This window comes from Rhamphochromis sp. 'chilingali' (genome assembly GCF_963969265.1).
Source record: "Rhamphochromis sp. 'chilingali' genome assembly, chromosome: 3".
Taxonomy (NCBI): domain Eukaryota; kingdom Metazoa; phylum Chordata; class Actinopteri; order Cichliformes; family Cichlidae; genus Rhamphochromis; species Rhamphochromis sp. 'chilingali'.
The window spans coordinates 44,529,129-44,550,986 of record NC_137931.1 but is presented as its reverse complement, the minus strand read 5'-3'; the positions used below and the strand labels follow the sequence as shown (position 1 = coordinate 44,550,986).

Here is a 21,858-nt window from a genome sequence, read left to right as displayed (position 1 = left end):
CACCCACCTCAACATGTTTAAGTCTCTCACTAAGCCTGTGGTTCAAGACGAGCTCAGTTAGTCAGAACAGCAGAACAGCAGATGAAAACAGGGGATACATGAATAAATAAGCCTGCTACAGAAGGCCATAAAAACAGACGTTTGCTTCCATCCATGCTTAACGTAGCACTGTTCACTGGGAAAAATGCATTTGCAATGACAAACCTGCAACTGTGCAGTTTGTGACTGAGTGAGTTTTTAAAAGTTAGATTTATCAGGCATCAGTGAAAAGTCCCACACACATACTAGCGGCCACACGTTGTTCCCACACTCGTCATGCAATTTTTGTTTGTTCTGTAATATTGACTATAAGGGGACATGTACACGGGTAATAACCAGAGTGGCTTCAGTTTCCCACACTGTGGTCCAGTCCGCTGACAGTGTCGCTTTACAGTTATTAGTGTAGTTTTAAACAGCATCCCATAGGTGGCAGCACGACACCAAATCCCTCCCGCTGGTCGGAGACGAAGAAGGGGTGGGACGGTGGGGGGGGGGAGATCAGCCATATGATGTGTGACGTCATCTCTTCCTCATCACCTCCATCTTTCGGTGCCGCATGCCTCTGTGCTTAATGGAGCAGGCTCGTTCCCGTAGATGCTGGCTTTTGTGAGAGGGGTGCGGTTTTTGCGGCCCGTGCGGTTGTTGGTTTGCGGACGGAGCGCAAATGCCGGCGCGAGCGTAGCAGCGATACGGTGTGTGTTCACTGTGGGCCGAGTGTTGTGTTTTCATCTCAGCAGCTGTCTGAGACGCGCGCGCGCACACACACACACGCGCGTCTGCTGTCAAGTTAGTGTCAGCTCTGGAGCTACAGATACAGTTGTATCTGCTACATCTAGCTTTCCTGTCTCTTTAACATCTCTATTCTCTCGCCTTGTTTTTATGATAATGATAATAATAGTAATAATAATGATATTTTTCCGTATTTTTGTAACATTGCTCATATTGTTGCTCCAGCTAATTTTGCAGCAGCATTCAAATACTCCCGTTGTTTTAAAAATAAATGTATTTTGTCTTTATTTTTTTCCTCCTATAGTTGAGAACATGAATCAGGAAAAACTGGCAAAACTTCAAGCCCAGGTGCGGATAGGAGGAAAGGTAAGTTGCAAAAATGAAGGGATTTTGATTGCTGAGCTGGTACAGCATCACCTAGGACACATTAAGCAGGGTGGTTATTGTAGTTCTCCAGTTCGTGGTTATAATTACCAGTTACTGCTCTTTTTTAAAGTCTTTTTTAATTGTGTTGCCTGCAGAAAATAAGCACTGATTGGACAATCAAATTGGTTGATTAAAAACAAAAGAAAAAAAATGAAAAAATGAATCAAGTATTCATTAAAGTGCCCATTAAGTGGTGTATTAAAGTTCTGATATACGATAATTTTAATAATTTATGTATTTTATTACAGTTTTTCCTAATTTTACACAATAAAATGCTTGATCATATCAACCCTTTTAAAAAAGTTGCCTCATTCTCCTCACATGCAAAGTTTTTAATAGTCTGGCCCGTCATCTTTTAAAGACGCAGGACTGCAGGCTTACTTGTGGTTCCTGGAGTTTCTGAAAGTAGAATAGGAGGCAGATCTCCTTCCAGCTCCCAGTTTGGATTCATAGACAGACTCTCTCTGCCTTTAAGGTTAGACTCAAAACTTTCCTTTTTGATACAACTTAGTTAGGGATGACTCAGGGGACAGTAAACCATCCTTTAGTAATGCTGCTATAGGTCAGACTGCTGCAGAACTGCATGTGATGCACTGAGTGCTTCATCTCTTTGTGTTTATACACCGCTGCAACATGTCATTATATTTTTATCTCCTCTCCCTCAGTCTGGTTTCTGTCTGGTCTCCCTGTGCTCACCTTTTCTGTTCTCTTCTCTTTCCTCTCACCCTCCCTATTGCTTGTGGCAGATGGCTGGCCCTCTCTGAGGCTGGACCTGCTGGAGGTTTCTTCCTAATTAAAGGGAGGTTTTCCTTCTCACTGTCATAAGTGCTCGCTCAAAGGGAGTCACTTGATTGTTGGGGTTTTCTCCAGTTCTGCCTCTAGACACAGAATAAAGTATCTATCTATCTATCTATCTATCTATCTATCTATCTATCTATCTATCTATCTATCTATCTATCTATCTATCTATCTATCTATCTATCTATCTATCTATCTATCTATCTATCTATCTATCTATCTATCTATCTATCTATCTATATCTATATATATATATATATATACATATATATACACACACACACACATATATACACACACACACACACACACACACATATATATATATATATATATATATATATATATATATATATATATATATATATATATATATATACCCTCCATGGAGAAGGAGGCTAGAGGGCAAGATCAAAGTAGCACGGAGGGAGGTTAGCCAACTAACGGAGTTGCAGAAAGGTGCGACAAATAAGGTGCCTAAGAAATACAGCAAGCTGTCCATACCTGAGGCCTTGGAAACTGCCAAGCAAAGACTCACAGCCTTGGCCAGCCGCTTGAGGAGGTACACCAGAGAGATAGAAGGCAGGAGAATAAACCAGCTGTTCTCCACAGAACCAGCAAAGGTGTACTCTCAGTGGCAAGGGAACAATAAGAGAACAGCACCACCAAGGCTGGAGACGGAGCAATACTGGAAGAGCATATGGGAGAAGGATGCAACCCATAACGGCAATGCTCAGTGGCTAGAGGATCTGAGGGCTGACCACAGCGACCTCCCTGAACAGGGTCCAGTAACCATCACAGTGGCAGATATCCAAGAAAGGGTCTCCAGTATGAAGAGTTGGACAGCACCAGGGCCCGACATGGTTCACGCCTACTGGCTGAAGAAGCTGACTGCACTCCACGAGCGTCTGGCAGCACAAATGAACCAGCTGCTAGTTAACGAGAGACACCCGGAATGGCTAACTGAAGGCCGGACGGTCCTGATCCCCAAGGACCCCAAGAAGGGACCGGTCCCCTCCAACTACCGACCAATAACCTGCCTCAGTACTACATGGAAGCTCCTGTCAGGCATCATATCGGCTAAGATGAACAGGCACATGGGTCAATACATGAGCGGGACACAGAAAGGAATTGGCAAGAATACCAGAGGCGCAAAACACCAGCTACTGGTAGACAGAACAATCAGCCGAGACTGCAAGACCAGACTGACCAACCTGTGCACTGCCTGGATTGATTACAAGAAGGCCTATGACTCAATGCCCCACAGCTGGATACTGGAATGCCTAGAATTGTACAAGATCAATGGGACCCTAAGAGCCTTCATCAGGAACTCAATGGGGATGTGGCGTACAACACTAGAGGCCAACTCCAAGCCCATAGCACAAGTCACCATCAAGTGCGGGATCTACCAAGGAGATGCTCTGTCCCCACTGCTGTTCTGCATAGGCCTGAACCCCCTCAGTGAGATCATTAACAAGACTGGCTACGGATACCGACTACAGAACGGAGCAGTTGTCAGCCACCTCCTGTACATGGATTACATCAAGCTGTATGCCAAGAGTGAACGAGACATCGATTCACTGATCCACACTACCAGGCTATACAGCAATGACATTGGAATGTCGTTCGGACTGGAGAAGTGTAGTCGGATGGTAACAAAGAGAGGGAAGGTAGTCAGAACTGAGGGGATTGAACTACCAGAAGGCAACATTGCAGACATAGAGGACAGTTACAAGTACTTGGGGATCCCACAGGCGAATGGGAACCATGAAGAGGCCGCTAGAAAAGCTGCAACCACCAAGTACCTGCAGAGGGTCAGGCAAGTCCTGAGGAGTCAGCTGAATGGTAAGAACAAGATCCGGGCCATCAACACGTACGCCCTGCCCGTGATCAGGTACCCTGCTGGGGTAATAGGCTGGCCAAAGGAGGAGATAGAAGCCACTGACATAAAGACAAGAAAGCTCCTTACCATGCATGGAGGGTTTCACCCCAAATCCAGCACCCTGAGGCTGTACGCTAAGCGGAAGGAAGGGGGCCGGGGACTGGTGAGTGTCAGCACCACAGTCCAGGATGAGACAACGAACATCCAAGAATACATTAGGAAGATGGCCCCAACTGACCGAGTGCTCAGTGAATACCTCAGGCAGCAGAAACCCAAGAAAGAGGAGGGAGACGAGGAACCATCATGGAAGGACAGGCCCCTGCACGGTATGTACCACCGGCAGATAGAGGAGGTGGCTGATATCCAGAAATCCTACCAGTGGCTGGACAAAGCTGGACTGAAAGACAGCACAGAGGCACTAATCATGGCAGCACAAGAACAAGCTCTGAGCACAAGATCCATAGAGGCTGGGGTCTATCACACCAGGCAAGACCCCAGGTGCAGGCTGTGTAAAGATGCCCCAGAGACAATCCAGCACATAACAGCAGGGTGCAAGATGCTAGCAGGCAAGGCATACATGGAACGCCATAACCAAGTGGCCGGCATAATGTACAGGAACATCTGTGCCGAGTATAACCTGGAAGTCCCGAGGTCAAAATGGGAGATGCCCCCAAGGGTGGTGGAGAATGACCGAGCTAAGATCCTGTGGGACTTCCAGATACAGACGGACAAAATGGTGGTGGCTAACCAACCGGACATAGTGGTGGTAGACAAACAGAAGAAGACGGCCGTAGTGATCGATGTAGCGGTTCCGAATGACAGCAATATCAGGAAGAAGGAACACGAGAAGCTGGAGAAATACCAAGGGCTCAGAGAAGAGCTCGAGAGGATGTGGAGGGTGAAGGTAACGGTGGTCCCCGTGGTAATCGGAGCACTAGGTGCGGTGACTCCCAAGCTAGGCGAGTGGCTCCAGCAGATCCCAGGAACAACATCGGAGATCTCTGTCCAGAAGAGCGCAGTCCTGGGAACAGCTAAGATACTGCGCAGGACCCTCAAGCTCCCAGGCCTCTGGTAGAGGACCCGAGCTTGAAGGATAAACCGCCCGCAGGGGCGTGCTGGGTGTTTTATATACACACACACACACACACACACATATATATATATATATATATATATATATATATATATATATATATATATATATATATATATATATATGTATATATATATATATATATATGTATATATATATATATATATATGTATATATATATATATATATATATATATATATGTGTATGTATATATATATATATATATATATATGTGTATGTGTATATATATATATATATATATATATATATATATATGTGTATGTATATATATGGATCTTGTGCTCAGAGCTTGTTCTTGTGCTGCCATGATTAGTGCCTCTGTGCTGTCTTTCAGTCCAGCTTTGTCCAGCCACTGGTAGGATTTCTGGATATCAGCCACCTCCTCTATCTGCCGGTGGTACATACCGTGCAGGGGCCTGTCCTTCCATGATGGTTCCTCGTCTCCCTCCTCTTTCTTGGGTTTCTGCTGCCTGAGGTATTCACTGAGCACTCGGTCAGTTGGGGCCATCTTCCCAATGTATTCTTGGATGTTCGTTGTCTCATCCTGGACTGTGGTGCTGACACTCACCAGTCCCCGGCCCCCTTCCTTCCGCTTAGCGTACAGCCTCAGGGTGCTGGACTTGGGGTGAAACCCTCCATGCATGGTAAGGAGCTTTCTTGTCTTTATGTCAGTGGCTTCTATCTCCTCCTTTGGCCAGCCTATTACCCCAGCAGGGTACCTGATCACGGGCAGGGCATAGGTGTTGATGGCCCGGATCTTGTTCTTACCATTCAGCTGACTCCTCAGGACTTGCCTGACCCTCTGCAGGTACTTGGTGGTTGCAGCTTTTCTAGCGGCCTCTTCATGGTTCCCATTCGCCTGCGGGATCCCCAGGTACTTGTAACTGTCCTCTATGTCTGCAATGTTGCCTTCTGGTAGTTCAATCCCCTCAGTTCTGACTACCTTCCCTCTCTTTGTTACCATCCGACTACACTTCTCCAGTCCGAACGACATTCCAATGTCATTGCTGTATAGCCTGGTAGTGTGGATCAGTGAATCGATGTCTCGTTCACTCTTGGCATACAGCTTGATGTCATCCATGTACAGGAGGTGGCTGACAACTGCTCCGTTCCGTAGTCGGTATCCGTAGCCAGTCTTGTTAATGATCTCACTGAGGGGGTTCAGGCCTATGCAGAACAGCAGTGGGGACAGAGCATCTCCTTGGTAGATCCCGCACTTGATGGTGACTTGTGCTATGGGCTTGGAGTTGGCCTCTAGTGTTGTACGCCACATCCCCATTGAGTTCCTGATGAAGGCTCTTAGGGTCCCATTGATCTTGTACAATTCTAGGCATTCCAGTATCCAGCTGTGGGGCATTGAGTCATAGGCCTTCTTGTAATCAATCCAGGCAGTGCACAGGTTGGTCAGTCTGGTTTTGCAGTCTCGGCTGACTGTTCTGTCTACCAGTAGCTGGTGTTTTGCGCCTCTGGTATTCTTGCCAATTCCTTTCTGTGTCCCGCTCATGTATTGACCCATGTGCCTGTTCATCTTAGCCGATATGATGCCTGACAGGAGCTTCCATGTAGTACTGAGGCAGGTTATTGGTCGGTAGTTGGAGGGGACCGGTCCCTTCTTGGGGTCCTTGGGGATCAGGACCGTCCGACCTTCGGTTAGCCATTCCGGGTGTCTCTCATTAACTAGCAGCTGGTTCATTTGTGCTGCTAGACGCTCGTGGAGTGCAGTCAGCTTCTTTAGCCAGTAGGCGTGAACCATGTCGGGCCCTGGTGCTGTCCAACTCTGCTCTGAGCACAAGATCCATAGAGGCTGGGGTCTATCACACCAGGCAAGACCCCAGGTGCAGGCTGTGTAAAGATGCCCCAGAGACAATCCAGCACATAACAGCAGGGTGCAAGATGCTAGCAGGCAAGGCATACATGGAACGCCATAACCAAGTGGCCGGCATAGTGTACAGGAACATCTGTGCCGAGTATAACCTGGAAGTCCCGAGGTCAAAATGGGAGATGCCCCCAAGGGTGGTGGAGAATGACCGAGCTAAGATCCTGTGGGACTTCCAGATACAGACGGACAAAATGGTGGTGGCTAACCAACCGGACATAGTGGTGGTAGACAAACAGAAGAAGACGGCCGTAGTGATCGATGTAGCGGTTCCGAATGACAGCAATATCAGGAAGAAGGAACACGAGAAGCTGGAGAAATACCAAGGGCTCAGAGAAGAGCTCGAGAGGATGTGGAGGGTGAAGGTAACGGTGGTCCCCGTGGTAATCGGAGCACTAGGTGCGGTGACTCCCAAGCTAGGCGAGTGGCTCCAGCAGATCCCGGGAACAACATCGGAGATCTCTGTCCAGAAGAGCGCAGTCCTGGGAACAGCTAAGATACTGCGCAGGACCCTCAAGCTCCCAGGCCTCTGGTAGAGGACCCGAGCTTGAAGGATAAACCGCCCGCAGGGGCGTGCTGGGTGTTTTTTTTTTTTTTTTATATATATATATATATATATGTATGTATATGTATATATATATATATATATATATATATATATATGAACCTGAACTGATCAATAAAATTGAAATTATCGTCTGATAAAACTCTTCCATGGCATGCATTTTTCATTTGTCTTTACTATTTGGGCTGATTGGGACCCGATAAATCATAACAAGAGTTGAATCAAGATGCTTTATATTGTACAGACCTTACAGTAATAGACAGGAAACAGAGAAAACCATGATATGAGGGCACATGTTAGGGAAGTCCATCAGCCTTTCACGGCTCATGTGTGCTATCGTTGTCACCAAGTTCTCAAGTTTGTGAACTTGAGTACCAAGCAACGTAGGATATAAATTGATACCATGTGTACCTACTAAAAAACTTGGACGAGTTTGAATATCGGTGACGTCGACCTCAAGGTTAAGTTTGTATGTCGGACTTTAAAATGTATTTATTGACAGGTGTCTCTACTAGGAGGCTGAGGGGTACTGCTGGCACTACTGGTATTTTTTGTGTCTGAAAGAAAAAAATATCAGCTGATATAATCGAATATTAGATTTTTAAATGACCACTAGTATCACTCTTATATCGATTAGGCTTTACTTTTAATCCTCGAATGATTAATTCATAATAATTCAGAAAATTCTGTCAATCGCCAAATAGATGAATACATTATTTGTTTTGTATCTAACGGCATGATTTGGATTCAGTATGTGATTTATTCTCTAACCCATTATTTCTTCTAATCTTTAACCATTTATATTACAGTGAATGGCCCCCCTATGCCCTTATTAGGGGTGTGAATTGAAAACCAGTTTCAAAGTTGTCTGCTGTTATTGGTGTTGACATGTTTTGTTTTGAGATGATAAAACATTTGAGTTGATGCTGTATATACCTTCTTAATCCCCCCCCCCCCCCCCCCCCGCCACACACACATGCAAACTGCGAAAAAAGATCAGCCCATGCACTTCCTCATGATTGAAGCTAAAGTCTTTTTTATAACTGATTAACTCACAATGGTATTTTTATGCAACAGGCTCTGATCTCTCTAGTTGCACAGTAGTTTACTTTTGGCTTCAGGGTGACTGGCTAGGCAGGGAAGAAAGCTGAAGACATCATTTCACTCTGTAAAAGGTTAAATGATGACTAAAACTATTAGTGAAAGTGTAAGTGGTAAGCAATCAGAACCGGACAGAGGATTTAAACACAATATTTTGTAACTAGCCAAACGTTTTCTGTCACTGTATTTTCCTCCTTTCTTCTGTTTCTAAGTCACAGCCTATGACTTAGAAAAGTGTTGATCTGATTGTATGTTTTATGTTCTCAGGGCACTGCACGCAGGAAGAAGAAGGTGGTTCACAGAACTGCAACAGCTGATGACAAAAAGCTTCAGAGTTCACTGAAGAAGTTTGCTGTCAACAATATTGCTGGCATTGAGGAGGTAAACTGACGTAGGTGAATGTGCGGTCGTGTAGAGCAGACCACTGTTTAGTTTTTCAAAGGTATCAATAACGTGCATGGACTTGGGTGACTTGAGAGAACTTGGGTGATCTTTTCTCCTCAGGTGAACATGATCAAGGATGACGGGACTGTGATTCACTTTAACAACCCCAAAGTTCAGGCCTCTCTATCCGCCAACACCTTTGTGATCACCGGCCACGCTGAGACCAAACAGATGACAGAGATGCTGCCCGCCATCCTCAGTCAGCTTGGAGCAGACAGCCTCAGCAGCCTGCGCAAGCTCGCAGAACAGTTCCCTCGGCAAGGTGGGTCGCCCCTCAGGGCTTTGATTTTTATTTCATTGATTTTATGTTCATTTTTGGTATCAGCTTAACTTGTTTGTACCAAAAAGGATAAAAGAGGTAGGAGACACAAAGTTTACCTGTTAAGTAAACGCCTAAACTTTTTCCTTTTAGTTGGGATTCATTTTCACTCGCTTCCTTTTTGGGAGGATAATTTGTAGTTGACACCACAGGTTGATTATACTTTGATTCATGGGAAAGAAATTCTTGCAGCAGCTCATGTGCAAAATATTCGTATCCTCTTTCCAAAGCATTTACAGCTTCTGGTTTTCTTGGGTAAGGCTCTACAATCTTTGTCCACCTGGAAATGTGCAGTTTATCCAGTTCTTCCTGGTTCCTGGTCCTGATTCTAGGAACGGTTCAGGTGGTCAAGTGCTTCTTGGAACAGTTAAAGCCACATTAACATCACAGAGGTCGATTGAGAGCCGTGCGACCTTGTGGTGGCTTCTTCGTCTTTTTTTTGTCTTTTTTTTTTTTTTTTTTGTCTTTTTTTTTTTTTTAAATGACATCAGAAACAGCAGTATGCGACATTACGTGATGGCAGAGCTTCAGTTCATCCTTTGTCTTTTTTTTTTTTTTTTTTTAATAAATAGGACAGGGGGAATGAATGAGAGAAAGAGGGGGAGAGAAAGAAAGAAAACCAAAGGGGAGAAGAGACGGTGAGAAGGGGGGGGAAGAGAGAGAGAAAAAAAAAAAGAACTCCTGGGTCACCTGTATGGAGAAAAAAAAAAACAAACAAAAAAAACAAACAGAGGAGACAGCAAACAACAAAGAGTAACATAATAATAGAGAAAACAAAGCACCATCACAATAAACTAGCTAGTCATAGATATCAATATTTACTAAATAATAAACGATATTGTGCAGCACGCAAGATAGACAGCGCACAGTGTGCTTTGAGGCAGCAGCCAAGAAAGCTTTAGTCCGCGTCTGTGAATACCCATGTGTGCATACCTGTGTGGATCAGCATGCTTGCATTCCAAAGGTTTCTCCATGTAATGTCTTTTTTTTGTCTTAACATTCAGTGTATATGCAGGTTTCTGACTTTCTATGCTGCTGTATGACCCGTCAGATCAGTTTGCTCCATTTGAACCCCGGTCAAGTTCTAGCCAAAGAAGAGTTACAACACAGTTAAATATGCAAAATCCACTTTATACTTAATATTTACTTTTCAAGGTGAAGCAAATCTTTTAAAGATGAGTTTTTCCAGATGAGCCAAGATGGTATAAACATATACTGGCCACTTTATTAGGTCTTTAACAAACATATCTAAGCAGCCAATCACTTGAGAGCAAGTCAGTGCATTTAGGCACAGAACCAAGCATCAGAGTGGAGAAGAAAGGTAAAAGTGATTTTGAACATGGCATGGTTTTTGGTGCCATGCCATGAAAACGTTCGTCTGAGTATTTCAGAGGCTGCCGATCTACTGGGATTTTCCCGCACAAGAAGGTAATCTCTAAGGGTTTACAGAGAGTGGTCTGAAAAAGAGAATATATCCAGTGAGTGGTAGTTCTCGGGATGAAAATGCCCTGTTAATGCCAGAGATCAGAGGAGACTAGCCAGACTGCTTCAAGCCAATAGAAAGGCAACAGTTTTGCAAAAAAAAATCATCTCTGAACCAGCAACCTGTCAGCTAACAGCAGGAAGCTGAGACTGCGATTCAAACAAGCTAAGGCAATAAACGACTGGAAGAAATGTTGCCTGGTCTAATAAGTCTCAATTTCAAGTGATATGAGCCAATACTGGCATATCATAGAGATCAATACCAGCATATATGATAGAAAACTCAGCTCAAAAAAACCTCTCACCTCTGTTTGCCAAATACAGAGACAAGCGGTGTCTCCACATGCCACCAGTGCAGCTTCAGTGCTCCTTTCATTGATTCTTCAAGTCTCTGGGCCTCATTGTTCTGAAACTATTCCCTTATTGTGGAGAATGCTAACATGGTGATGCCAAAGGCCACTGCCGATGATCCATCGCTCATGGTTTGTGAATGGAGTACTGTCATACTGGAAGAGAACACTCGTATACAGATATGCTTCATCATAGGTTAAAAGTCATTATTTGAGGCAACTTTCTATCACTTTCCAGCTAAAATGTGTTTTTTGTGCATTTCGTCTTAGCTCTTGAAAGCAAGGCTCCAAAGCCAGAGGACATTGAGGAAGAGGATGATGATGTGCCAGGTATGCAGTGTCACATGAATAAAAAGAAGAATGATCAGAATGAAAACTTAGAGACAGCTACACTCTGTTAAATTTTCATCGTAGTATAGAAGATTGCTCTTTTTACTCAATTTAAGTCAATTTGCTCTTTTGAATATTTTTCTGCAGCCCTGAAAAGTTACTACAGTTGAACTCATGTATGTGACTTTAGATTGTTCCTCTAGTTTAACTATTTAATGCTGTGCTTTTGCTGTTCTGTAGATCTCGTGGAGAACTTTGATGAAGCATCAAAGAACGAGGCAAACTGACAGAAAAATTCACTGGACTGAAGTGGAGCCTCCGTCTGTCTTTTTGAGTGTAGTGATCCGGGCATATCAGACAGTATCTCCAAATATATCCCACAGTTCCAATGACCTACAGATGTCTGAGTCACACACTAGCACTACTAGGTTGTGTATTTAAAAAAGAGAGAGAGAGAGAGAAAAGAATAAGAACCCAACGCTCATCTGGTAAACGGTGAATCTCTTCCACACTGTCAGTCATTATCAGATTACTGTGGTCTTTAAAGCCAGTCTTAAGAGATTTTTTGTGTGTGTTTTGTTTATGAAACAAAAAAGACGTTTAACATTTTTTTAAAATGATGCTGTGATCATTGACTGAATGTTCTGAATGTTTTTATCAATAAATCAAAGAATTGTGTGCAGATTCATGTGAAAAGAAGCCTCGTCAGTTTCCTACAGAATGACAGGTCGTGCATAAGGCTGGATTTTTATGTTTGGCACCTTAGCTCTGCTGTCTTGGCTTGTACACCGTCCTGCGGGCTGTGTGGACAGCAAACTGGGGAGGGACATTTCTGCACACCTCTTGAGTTTCTTCAAAGAGCTGCAGAGAGGCACGGGGGAGGAGGGAGATCACACAGAAGGGGGGGTAAGAGAGAGGCGAATTCATCCCATCTTTCGCTTGTGAGCAAGGCACTGCTGCTTGAATCCATTTTCCTCCGCGCTCAGATGTAACAGGATAAAATGCTGAAGTTCTTCACAGCGCGGGATGATGAGAATGAAAGCCTTTTGGGAGCAATAACTGAGGGTAAGACGTTTGATTGCTCTGGAAATACCGGGGTGGGAATGCGTTTACTCCCATTCATTGCTTGTGCGCGCGCGCTTGTGTGTGTGTGTGTGTGTGTGTGTGTGTGTGTGTGTGTGTGTGTGTGTGTGTGTGTGTGTGTGTGTGTGTGTGTGTGCCACTGAAAAAAACGCTGATATAACACTTGGCTGCGCGCATAGACCGCGTCATCTGAAAAGCGCGTGCGCGTATGTGTGCGTGTTGCGCACTTTCGCGTGAACACGGGCTGCTTACATACATACTCCACTGTAGCCTCACTCAGCGTCACCTCAATAAAGTGTCCCGGCTGATCCGGTGTACCGGGGTGCGGGATGAATGTCGCATTGCCTCCGGCCTCTGTGCCCGCGAGCACATTAAACATTTGCACGTGTGTGGAATGCGTCACTGTCCCGGGAAGTGAGCGCTCAGTGAGCCGGATCGGTGCAGGCAGGCACGCCGCTGTTTCGGGAAGTCTTCACTTTGTTGCCTTCGGTAGAAATGACGCCGCCAGCTTTTTATTTTTTCTTCATGTTTTTTAAGGATGGCTTTCTGTTGTAAATGAGCTGCAGTGCAGTTTAACGTGTACAGTTAGTCAGTAGCGCCCAATGTTTTGACAAGACTTTCAATCGAATAATCAAATACATGACGATCTGCATTTAAACCTATAAGAGCCTTATCCCCTTAAACCGGCCTATTCAGGAAACGCTGGTAGCTCAATGAAACATCAGTTGTGCATACATTAACTCCCTTTGCGCTGCCGGCTGCTAATGTGCTGGGAAGGGCATTGAATCAGTAATTGGCTGTAATTACGGGAGGTGTTCTTAATGTAGAAACCTTGAATGGAGTGATTGCAGAATCAAGCGGCTTACTTGCATATTTTTATTCTGAAACATGCAATAAACACAGTACTGTCACTTGAAACATCTTTTATTTGTTCATTACACATATTTAACATCCGCCTCTGTGTGTGTATTTGTGTTTGTGTAACAATATGGCTCAATATAAGGAAGCAGCAACGGTTTTGACACGTTTAAACACAAAGTTACTGCTCAACTTTTTGTTCTCTAGGGAACCAGCTGCTCTATGGTATCATTAATCTCTTGTACAACTACCACTGGCTATTTTGATCATCAGATACACCTCTCAAGGGCAACCACACTAATGCTGCCATTAGTGAGGGCTGAAATCTAGAAGATGTCTATTTAACAGTGAACAGCTTTTTCGCCTTAATGAGCAGGCAGGACGTGCATCATTGTATGTCCTAGTGTGTGTATGTTTGACAGATAGAGAGATGGAGATGTTGACTTTCCCTTCTTGCTGGTGATATCATTATCATTGAAACAGATGAAGGGGACAGTACGTCTCTTCAGGACACCAAGCACCACTGGCTGAACAGACCCTGTCTGCTGGTGCTCAAAGATGGAGATGTGTCAAAACCTGCACTGGACTGTAGAGAAATCAGACCGCAATCTCCATCTAAAGCCACATCGGATGCGACGCTCAGAAGCAAATCTGGACCTTGTGAGCAGAAACCTATTGAACATCCCACTGAATCTGCTTCCCAAGTGGAGAATGGCAGCTGCACTGTGACTTCCATCTCCACATGGGGTGAAAAGGAGTCCCCAAGCCCTCTAGTGTTGGGCCCAGCAGAGGCCGCGTGGGCAGAGGAGGAGGAAGAGAAGAACCAGAAGTCGCCGGTTCTCCCATCAAAGGAAGACTCTGTGATTGAGGAGAAGGAGCGGGAGGAAAGTGGGCTGGAGCAGCAGGATGAGACCTGCAGCTTGGAGGGACCATCTCGAGGAGATCAGACAAACACCAATAAGGCTGGGGCAGGCCGCGGGGAGGAAGCGATGGGTGAGTGCGCTACTTCTCCTGTGGATCTCGATGACATGTCTGAGACGAGCCCCGTTGGCATTCTGTCCAAGGATCGAGTCACTGTCCTTGGTGAGGTGGCCCCCGTGTGGGTCCCCGATGCCGAAGCGCAGGTCTGCATGAAGTGTGGTATCAAGTTTACATTCACCAAGAGGAGGCACCACTGCCGTGCCTGTGGGAAGGTAAAAAATGATTTAAAAGTTCATTTCTGTGTAATTAAATCTGAAGTGAAATAAAATTAGCAACTTGTAAGTGGAGTGGAGTGTACGTGTGTGTCTCTGTTCATGTGTGGTGTGTGTGCATGTGTGTGTCGTCAGGTTTTTTGTGCACTTTGCTCCAGTTTGAAGTTCAAACTTACACACCTGGATGGGAAGGAGGGACGAGTGTGCATTTCCTGTCATTCAGCACTCATTAAAAGTGAGCGTAATTTTTTTTTAGGTATTGCTGTAGTTGTATTTTTGAAATCATGCAGAAATCATTCTTGTATCCTCTCTTCAGGGATGTCTCCAAAAGGAAAAAGAAGGGTGTGGTTTGCAGACGAAATCCTCACCAATAAGCATTCAGAGTCTGCCCCGACCACACCCGTCAGGGAGCCCGCGTTCTCACCGCTGATGAGTCGAGTGCTGGGTGGGCCTGTTAAAAGTCCTGTGGGTTCACCCCAGATCAGGAGAACTTTGAGGCCACATGGAACAATGATTGGTGTAGGTTCACCCAAAACGTGCCACTAAAACTCGACTACAGGGAAAATGTTGTTGTTGTTCTGTGATTTAGAGGAAAATGAATGATATATGTATTCTCACTCTGCCTCCCTTCAACTCCAGGAGGCCTGTGGTCCCTACGGCTGGGGAACCACAGCTTTAGTGAGCAGCTCTGCTAACCTCATTCCCTTGGATGGCTTGCCACCCATACTCACCTCCACAGGAGTCAAAGGAGGTAGGGCTAGCTCGAATTTAGAGTTTAAAAGTGTAAAGTAAACTTATTGTGTTTCCTCCTCAGATCCAGATACTTCTTGTTTTTCATTATATTCCTCCCCTTTTGTTAATGCTTTCATGTCTTGCATAGTGCATGGTGCAAATATTGATGGCGGGTCACAAAGAAATAGGAGTTCTATGTAAATTGGGCAGCCCATGGCAAGGGGAAAAAATGGTCTCTGATTTTGAGCAGTTAATAGTTTAGTGAAAGCAGCAATTACAGATTCACACTGAATAAATTAGTGGTTCCTCATTTTTTTCTGCTCACCCTCCTTTGCCTATAACATTCCCCATAGTTAATACAGAAAAACAACTTCGGTGTGCAAAAAAAGAAATGAGGAACAAGTGACTCTGTAAAGTGTCCATCTTGTTCCGCTACTTGCTGTCAGAAGCTACTATTTTATGACAAGAAAAACACAGTGTTCTCTCTCCATAGCCCACTATGGTGAAGCCAAGATTTGCCTCGACATTTTTTCTAGGCTTTGATGTTTGGATGGTTAGTGCAGCTTTTTTTTTTCAATCTTATTTAAGCATTAACCAACAGTACCTTTCACAGACCTGTCCATGGCTTGCTTTCAGGGCAAATGTTGTAATTGTAATTTAGCTTCACTGCCCCTCCCCTTTTATAACTCTTATCCCATCCAAGGGAACCACTGACCAGAAACTAGCACCTTTGTTTTGGTTTAAGCACTAACCAGAAGGGACAACTACAGCAAGTATTACATATATGCATGATTTCCACCCATTAATCTAAAGAGCCAGTTCATAATTTCACAATACCAAATATGCATGATGAATCTGTATATGTCTTTATGTTACCAACAACTTGAGCCACATTTGACTACTTTGCTGTAAATAATTCCAATTATTTTTTTCATGCTCACTCAGCTGCTCTAGCTTGTGCACATGCTCCGATGCCTCTTTGCTGCTCTTTGTGATTGCATTGTTTAAGAGAACCAGGCAATCCTTCCACATGTGTGGTCCTTATTTATTTATTTATTTATTTATTTATTTATTTATTTATTTATTTATGTGTTGGGTGTTCTGACTTACTACACTCGAATGCTGCTACTTTAATTTATTACGTGGACACTGTGATGCCTGGTTAAATGGGGCAGTCCCAAGGCATTAATAAAACTGATCTGTTATTAATAACAGCTACCTGCTACTTGCCATCTTATTTAGAGCCACACTCTAATATTAATCTTTAATCTAATACTGGGCTGTTTTTTGTGGTGAGTAAGAGTAGATTAGAAAACACTTTAAAAGATGTTCTAATCTACCCCCCAGACTACACTGTGGAGGAGCAGCCCTCCGAGATGCTCCTTATTCAGGAGTTGGAGAGCGGCAGACCCAAGCCTCTGGTGTTTGTTCTCAATGCTAACCTGCTCGCTATGGTGAAGTTGGTCAACTGTGAGTATCTTTCCCCTCTTGCCTTTTACTGTGCATTATGAACTGCATACAGAACTTAATGTACACATTTAAAATTGAGCAGTGTCAAGAATTACATCACTATGCAGAAAATATTTTGATCATTTTTTTAAAATTTAAATATAACTTCTGAGTATATATTTCTACCTCTTACATCTTGTATTTGTTGTTTAAAATGTCCATATGTGACTGCCAGCTTATGCTTGATTTCCCTGATTAGACGTTAACAGGAAGTGCTGGTGTGTGACAACAAAGGGAATGCACGCTGTAGGGCAGGTGGAGCTGGTGGTGCTGCTGCAGTGCCTACCTGAAGAAAAAAGCTTCCCCAAAGACATTTTTAGGCACTTCATTCAGCTGTACAGAGACACTTTCACAGGTCAGAGACATTACAAGCCCATACACAGAATATTATCAGTCTCTACTTCACGACTGTAGTATTTCTTCCCTCTTATAATAACACACGTTTCGACATCTTTATGTTTCTGTAGGGAAGGTTGTGAAACACCTGTCACTCTCCCTGTTTGGCAGCAGCTTCTTTGGCAGTCAGGATCATGCAGGCTTCCTGTACGTTCGCTCCACTCTCCAGTCCCTTCAAGGTCTACCTCTGCCAAACCAGCCCTACCTCTTTGGCCTGCTGGTCCACAGAGCAGAGGTGGCCTGGGCCAAAGCCTTTCCCTTGCGCCTCATGCTGCGACTGGGGGCTGAGTACAGATGTAAGCCAGGCAACTATGTAAGCTCTCTGAGTTATAATGTTTCTTCCCCAGTTACCCACTTTCTGTCTCTTGTTCCAGTTTACCCATGCCCTCTGTACAGTGTACGCTTTAGGAAGCCCTTGTTTGGGGATATAGGTCACACAATAATGCGACTGTTAGTGGTGAGTATGGCATTTTGTAACATTTTTTTGTGTTGTTGCAAAACCGCCCTTCCTGTCAGCAGTGGAAGTTTGGTGTCACAACTTTTATTAAACATGGTGTAACCGACACCAGATCTTTTTACCATTCTGCTTTGTTCCAGGACTTTAGGAATTACCGTTACAGCCTACCAGTGGTATCGGGGCTCACTGTGGACTTAGAAGCTCATAGGACTTGCATAAAAATACCGAACACTGGGTATAATGAGGTAACACTAAGCCTCACAGAGTTAACTCTTACATATAGTTTCTTTCTCTATCATTTACCCGTGTTATCTCCCATGTTAGCTAATGAAGGCTGTGAATAAGTCCAATGAGCATGTGCTGGCAATAGGGGCATGCTTCAATGACACTGCAGACTCCCACCTCATCTGTGTCCAAGCAGACGATGGCCAGTATCAGACCCAAGCCATCAGCATCCACAATCAACCACGTAAAGGTAACAACACAGTTGTTGGGGCAGGAAGGGACACATGGAAAGTTTTGCTCAGCTAATATGAAATTACTTTATTTAAGCTGAACAAATGAGGCTAAAACAGCAGCTAAAAGTATAGTAGTACTAATACTTCTCTAGTTTTGTTAAACGACGAGGATCTAATAAATCAGCTAAAAGATATGCATAAGCTTGAAACAGCTAAGCATGATCGATAAATGATCAATGAAATCTTATCGCTTACAGTAAATCTTTAGCTGAATATACTCCAGAGAACACTGGAAGCAAAGAATAGATTTTACACATTTCAAATTTAGAAGGCATTCAAGTAAATTTGCTGCACAAACTGAATGGATTCTGCACAACAAAAACATTGTGCAAACCCACTGAATATTATTACAGTGCATCTAAACATATGTAGCTCATGGAACTGCATATAAAACAAAACAGTTTGAGTGTGAACTTAAGTGCAGCGGAGCAAAAGTAGGAGAAAATTCGAAAATGAAAGAACAACAGTGGTTCGAGATGTTAATCGCGGCCAGTTCCAGTTATGTGACTCTAGGTGGCAGTGCATGCACTTGTAGTTTTTGCCTTGTCACTGTAAAGACTGATCAAAATGACATTCCTTCCTTCCTTCCTTCCTTCCTTCCTTCCTAGTTACTGGATCATGCTTTATTATATTCAGTAGTGCGCTGAAAGCGTCAGCAGGATACCTGGCCAAATCCAGCGTTGTAGAAGGTAGGATACCCTCTGACCAGAGAAGCCAGGTTAACCATTACTTTCTCCTCACCTCTGAGGATAGCCATCATTTACATTTTTAAGTAGAGCGCCCCTGCTTAAACTGGCTTATTCAGAATTTGTTGATCTTTGTATGTGTGTGTCTGTGTACATTTTAACAGACTGTTTGTCTAGGCGTGTGTCTCCCCATTGGTGTGTGTTTGTGTGTGTTTCTCCTGTATCGCTGTCCCCTCTTCGCAGATGGGCTAATGGTGCAGATCACCGTGGAAACCATGGCGGAGCTCCGTCGATCACTACGGGAGATGAAAGACCACACTGTCACCTGTGGACGGCTGGACCAATCAGAGAGCCAGGAGCTTGTTTGTGTACAGTGGGTGGAGGAGAAATGCACTGTGAATAAGGGGTGAGTGTGTCCAACTGTTTGAAGTGCAGGAAGGCTTTTGTGTTCAGTCCAGTAGAACAATATAGCACCCATTCAAAAGGTAGCTGTGAAAAACTAACGGTGGGCCATTAGTTGATTAGAATTTGGAACACCCCAACAAAGAGCTGCAAAAAAGCGTGTAAGAGTCCAGTGTAAGCAGGACACATCCTTTTCAGTCTGTTTTAAACTGTGTGTACATGTAACCGCATATCAATGTTTGTGTTCTCCAGCATCATCAGCCCCATCGATGGGAAATCAATGGAGTCTATCAGCAGTACCAAGATGTTCCAGAAGTCCGAATACAAAGAAAATGGAAAGATCATCCGCTGGACAGAAGTATATATAATGATCTGCTAAAAAAAAGTTAGCATGTCCATGTGTACAGCCACCCGTCTTTACATTTGCGTGAATATTTTGTGCAGGTGTTTTTTCTGCAGACAGGTGATAATCCCAAAGGAGCAGTGACTGACTCTGCTGAACACAACCGGCTCACGGAGAGAATCGCCCGGGCATTTTGCTTGGCACTGTGTCCACACCTTAAACTGCTGAAAGAGGACGGGATGGCCAAACTGGGACTGCGTGTCACTTTTGACTCCCAAGAGGTCTTTAAAGAATTTAGCTTCTTGTAGCCAGAGAGAGAGAGATGTATAACTAACTAACTAACTAACTAACTAACGTGTGATCTATTTCTGCCAATTTGTCTGGTTAAACTGGCCTTGTAAGCATCAGCCCTGAGCCATGTAAGGTCACATCAACAATAATAATCAAAAATAAAATACAAAAAATAGTCAGGGTTCTTTATGGTAAAAACGTAGCACTGCACTAGTAATTTAGATGGAGAGCAGAGTTCATTTTTAACTATTTAAAATTTGTTCACTGGTCGAGACAAATTAAAAAACACATTTTTAAGTGACGGAAAAATAAGAAAAAAAGACACTAATGCAAAAATGTTTTTAGCTAATTGAATGTGTATTGGAGCAGGCCGGTGATTTATAGTAGCAAAACCTTCCATTCATAAGAAGATGAGCAGCAATGACTGAGAACCAGATCGCATACAGTATGTGGTGATTAAGACGGATTTACCAAAGCTTCCATATCGTAGGCTGGACGTGCAGACTGTGGTCTATAGACAGATTATCTGAGATAATGTGCTACACCCACTTCTGCAAGTAACACGAGCTTTGTTGTGAAATAAAACAGCTTGTGTTACTTCCCAGTATGAACTTTGACTACAGCAACACGTCGTTCTCTTGTGGAAAAAAAAATTAGAAAACCTAGCCTAGAATTTTATCTCATTAGTAAAGAAAGCTTTGAACAAAGTTTAGAACACCACTGTGGCTTTTTTAAAAACTAATAAGTGGCTTATTTGTTATTTCAGGCTGGATTTGTGGCAGGGAGCAATGGGCAGCCCCTCCCAGCTCAGTACCTCAATGCGCTGAATAGCGTGCTGATTCCTGTCATCCACAGCAGGGGGCGCAAGAGGGACGGCGAGCCCATAGTGATGGAGCTCATTTTTTACATCCTTGAGAACATCACTTAGAGAACTCAGACTTTCCACTAATTCATCTTCTTAACCCTGACCACTGCTTCATCTCCAGCACTTCTCACCAGTTTCAGGGCAATAAAAGCATTCCAAAGGCAAAGCGGATCATATCCAAGGTCCGCATCCATCTCATCCAAGAGATCTGACTCTTTGTGGTTTTCTGATCTCACTCGGCCCAGCCACAATCAATCAGGCTACGCATGAAACCTACGATGGACCATTAGATAAGGGTGCAGCTCTTGCACTGTAGTAGCAATTTCATGGCTTGAAATCATCAATGTCACAATGTTTAATACATATTTTACAGTCAATACCTTTAAAGTGATAGCTCACAACCTTAAAGCTAAGAGAATGACTTGAAGTTATGTATCAAATCCAAATAGCAGCTTCATGCGCACTGAATGAATGCCTGGAGAATGTTTTAATATTTGATGAATTTTAACTGACTGCTCATGAAATGTAATGTTAGCTTGGAATTAAACTTGCAACAGTGACTGAGTTCTTGTCTATTGCCCAAGGACCCTGAGCGGTTTTACTGAAATATTGCCATTTTGCATCAAAAGGAAGGTTATGCTTTTTACCGCCCCCCCCCCCAACTCATTCCTAGAGACTTGACTTTTGCTCCTGTAAGACCTAGAAACATGTACTTGTGACCTCCTTAGGTTGCTTTTGGAAATTTACAGTTTTTAATATAACCATCAAAAGGCATTATATTGTAGCTATAAACGATTTAGGTCTCCCACCATTTAAAAAAAAAAAAAAACCCACACACCAACAACTAAAAGTTCTGAATTGTTATCCAATTTATAACAATTTTAAGTTCATTTATGGCTGCCTATGCAGAATAAGGGAAAAAAAAAATCTGCAGTGTAATTTAATGATTTTAACATCATTTTATATTCTGGATAGGCAGATAAATTATCTGCCTCACACAGGCAAAGTAAACCTTTTTGCAATCACCCCATTCCTGACCCTGATGAACTGATTTGAGCGGGAATTGTTC

General features: G+C 43.7%; 2 protein-coding genes across 2 annotated transcripts; both read left to right on the top strand.

Annotated features, from left to right (window-relative positions):
* The first annotated feature begins 563 nt into the window (after nucleotides 1-563).
* btf3l4 (basic transcription factor 3-like 4) lies at nucleotides 564-12,133 on the top strand. Its single transcript, XM_080878062.1, has 6 exons — nucleotides 564-731; nucleotides 1,073-1,134; nucleotides 8,799-8,912; nucleotides 9,036-9,237; nucleotides 11,397-11,456; nucleotides 11,697-12,133. The coding sequence occupies exons 2-6, from the start codon at nucleotides 1,081-1,083 to the stop codon at nucleotides 11,741-11,743; spliced, it is 477 nt and encodes a 158-aa protein (XP_080734188.1). The 5' UTR covers nucleotides 564-731; nucleotides 1,073-1,080; the 3' UTR covers nucleotides 11,744-12,133.
* A 1,968-nt stretch (nucleotides 12,134-14,101) lies between these two features.
* On the top strand, nucleotides 14,102-21,343 carry zfyve9b (zinc finger, FYVE domain containing 9b). The gene is made up of 15 exons (XM_080878517.1): nucleotides 14,102-14,590; nucleotides 14,726-14,825; nucleotides 14,907-15,109; nucleotides 15,230-15,341; nucleotides 16,670-16,792; nucleotides 17,031-17,186; nucleotides 17,299-17,523; nucleotides 17,602-17,684; nucleotides 17,825-17,929; nucleotides 18,009-18,159; nucleotides 18,811-18,891; nucleotides 19,132-19,294; nucleotides 19,543-19,648; nucleotides 19,735-19,914; nucleotides 20,691-21,343. Exons 1-15 carry the CDS (start codon nucleotides 14,387-14,389, stop codon nucleotides 20,850-20,852), a joined length of 2,154 nt encoding a protein of 717 aa, XP_080734643.1. The 5' UTR covers nucleotides 14,102-14,386; the 3' UTR covers nucleotides 20,853-21,343.
* The last annotated feature ends 515 nt before the right edge of the window (nucleotides 21,344-21,858 follow it).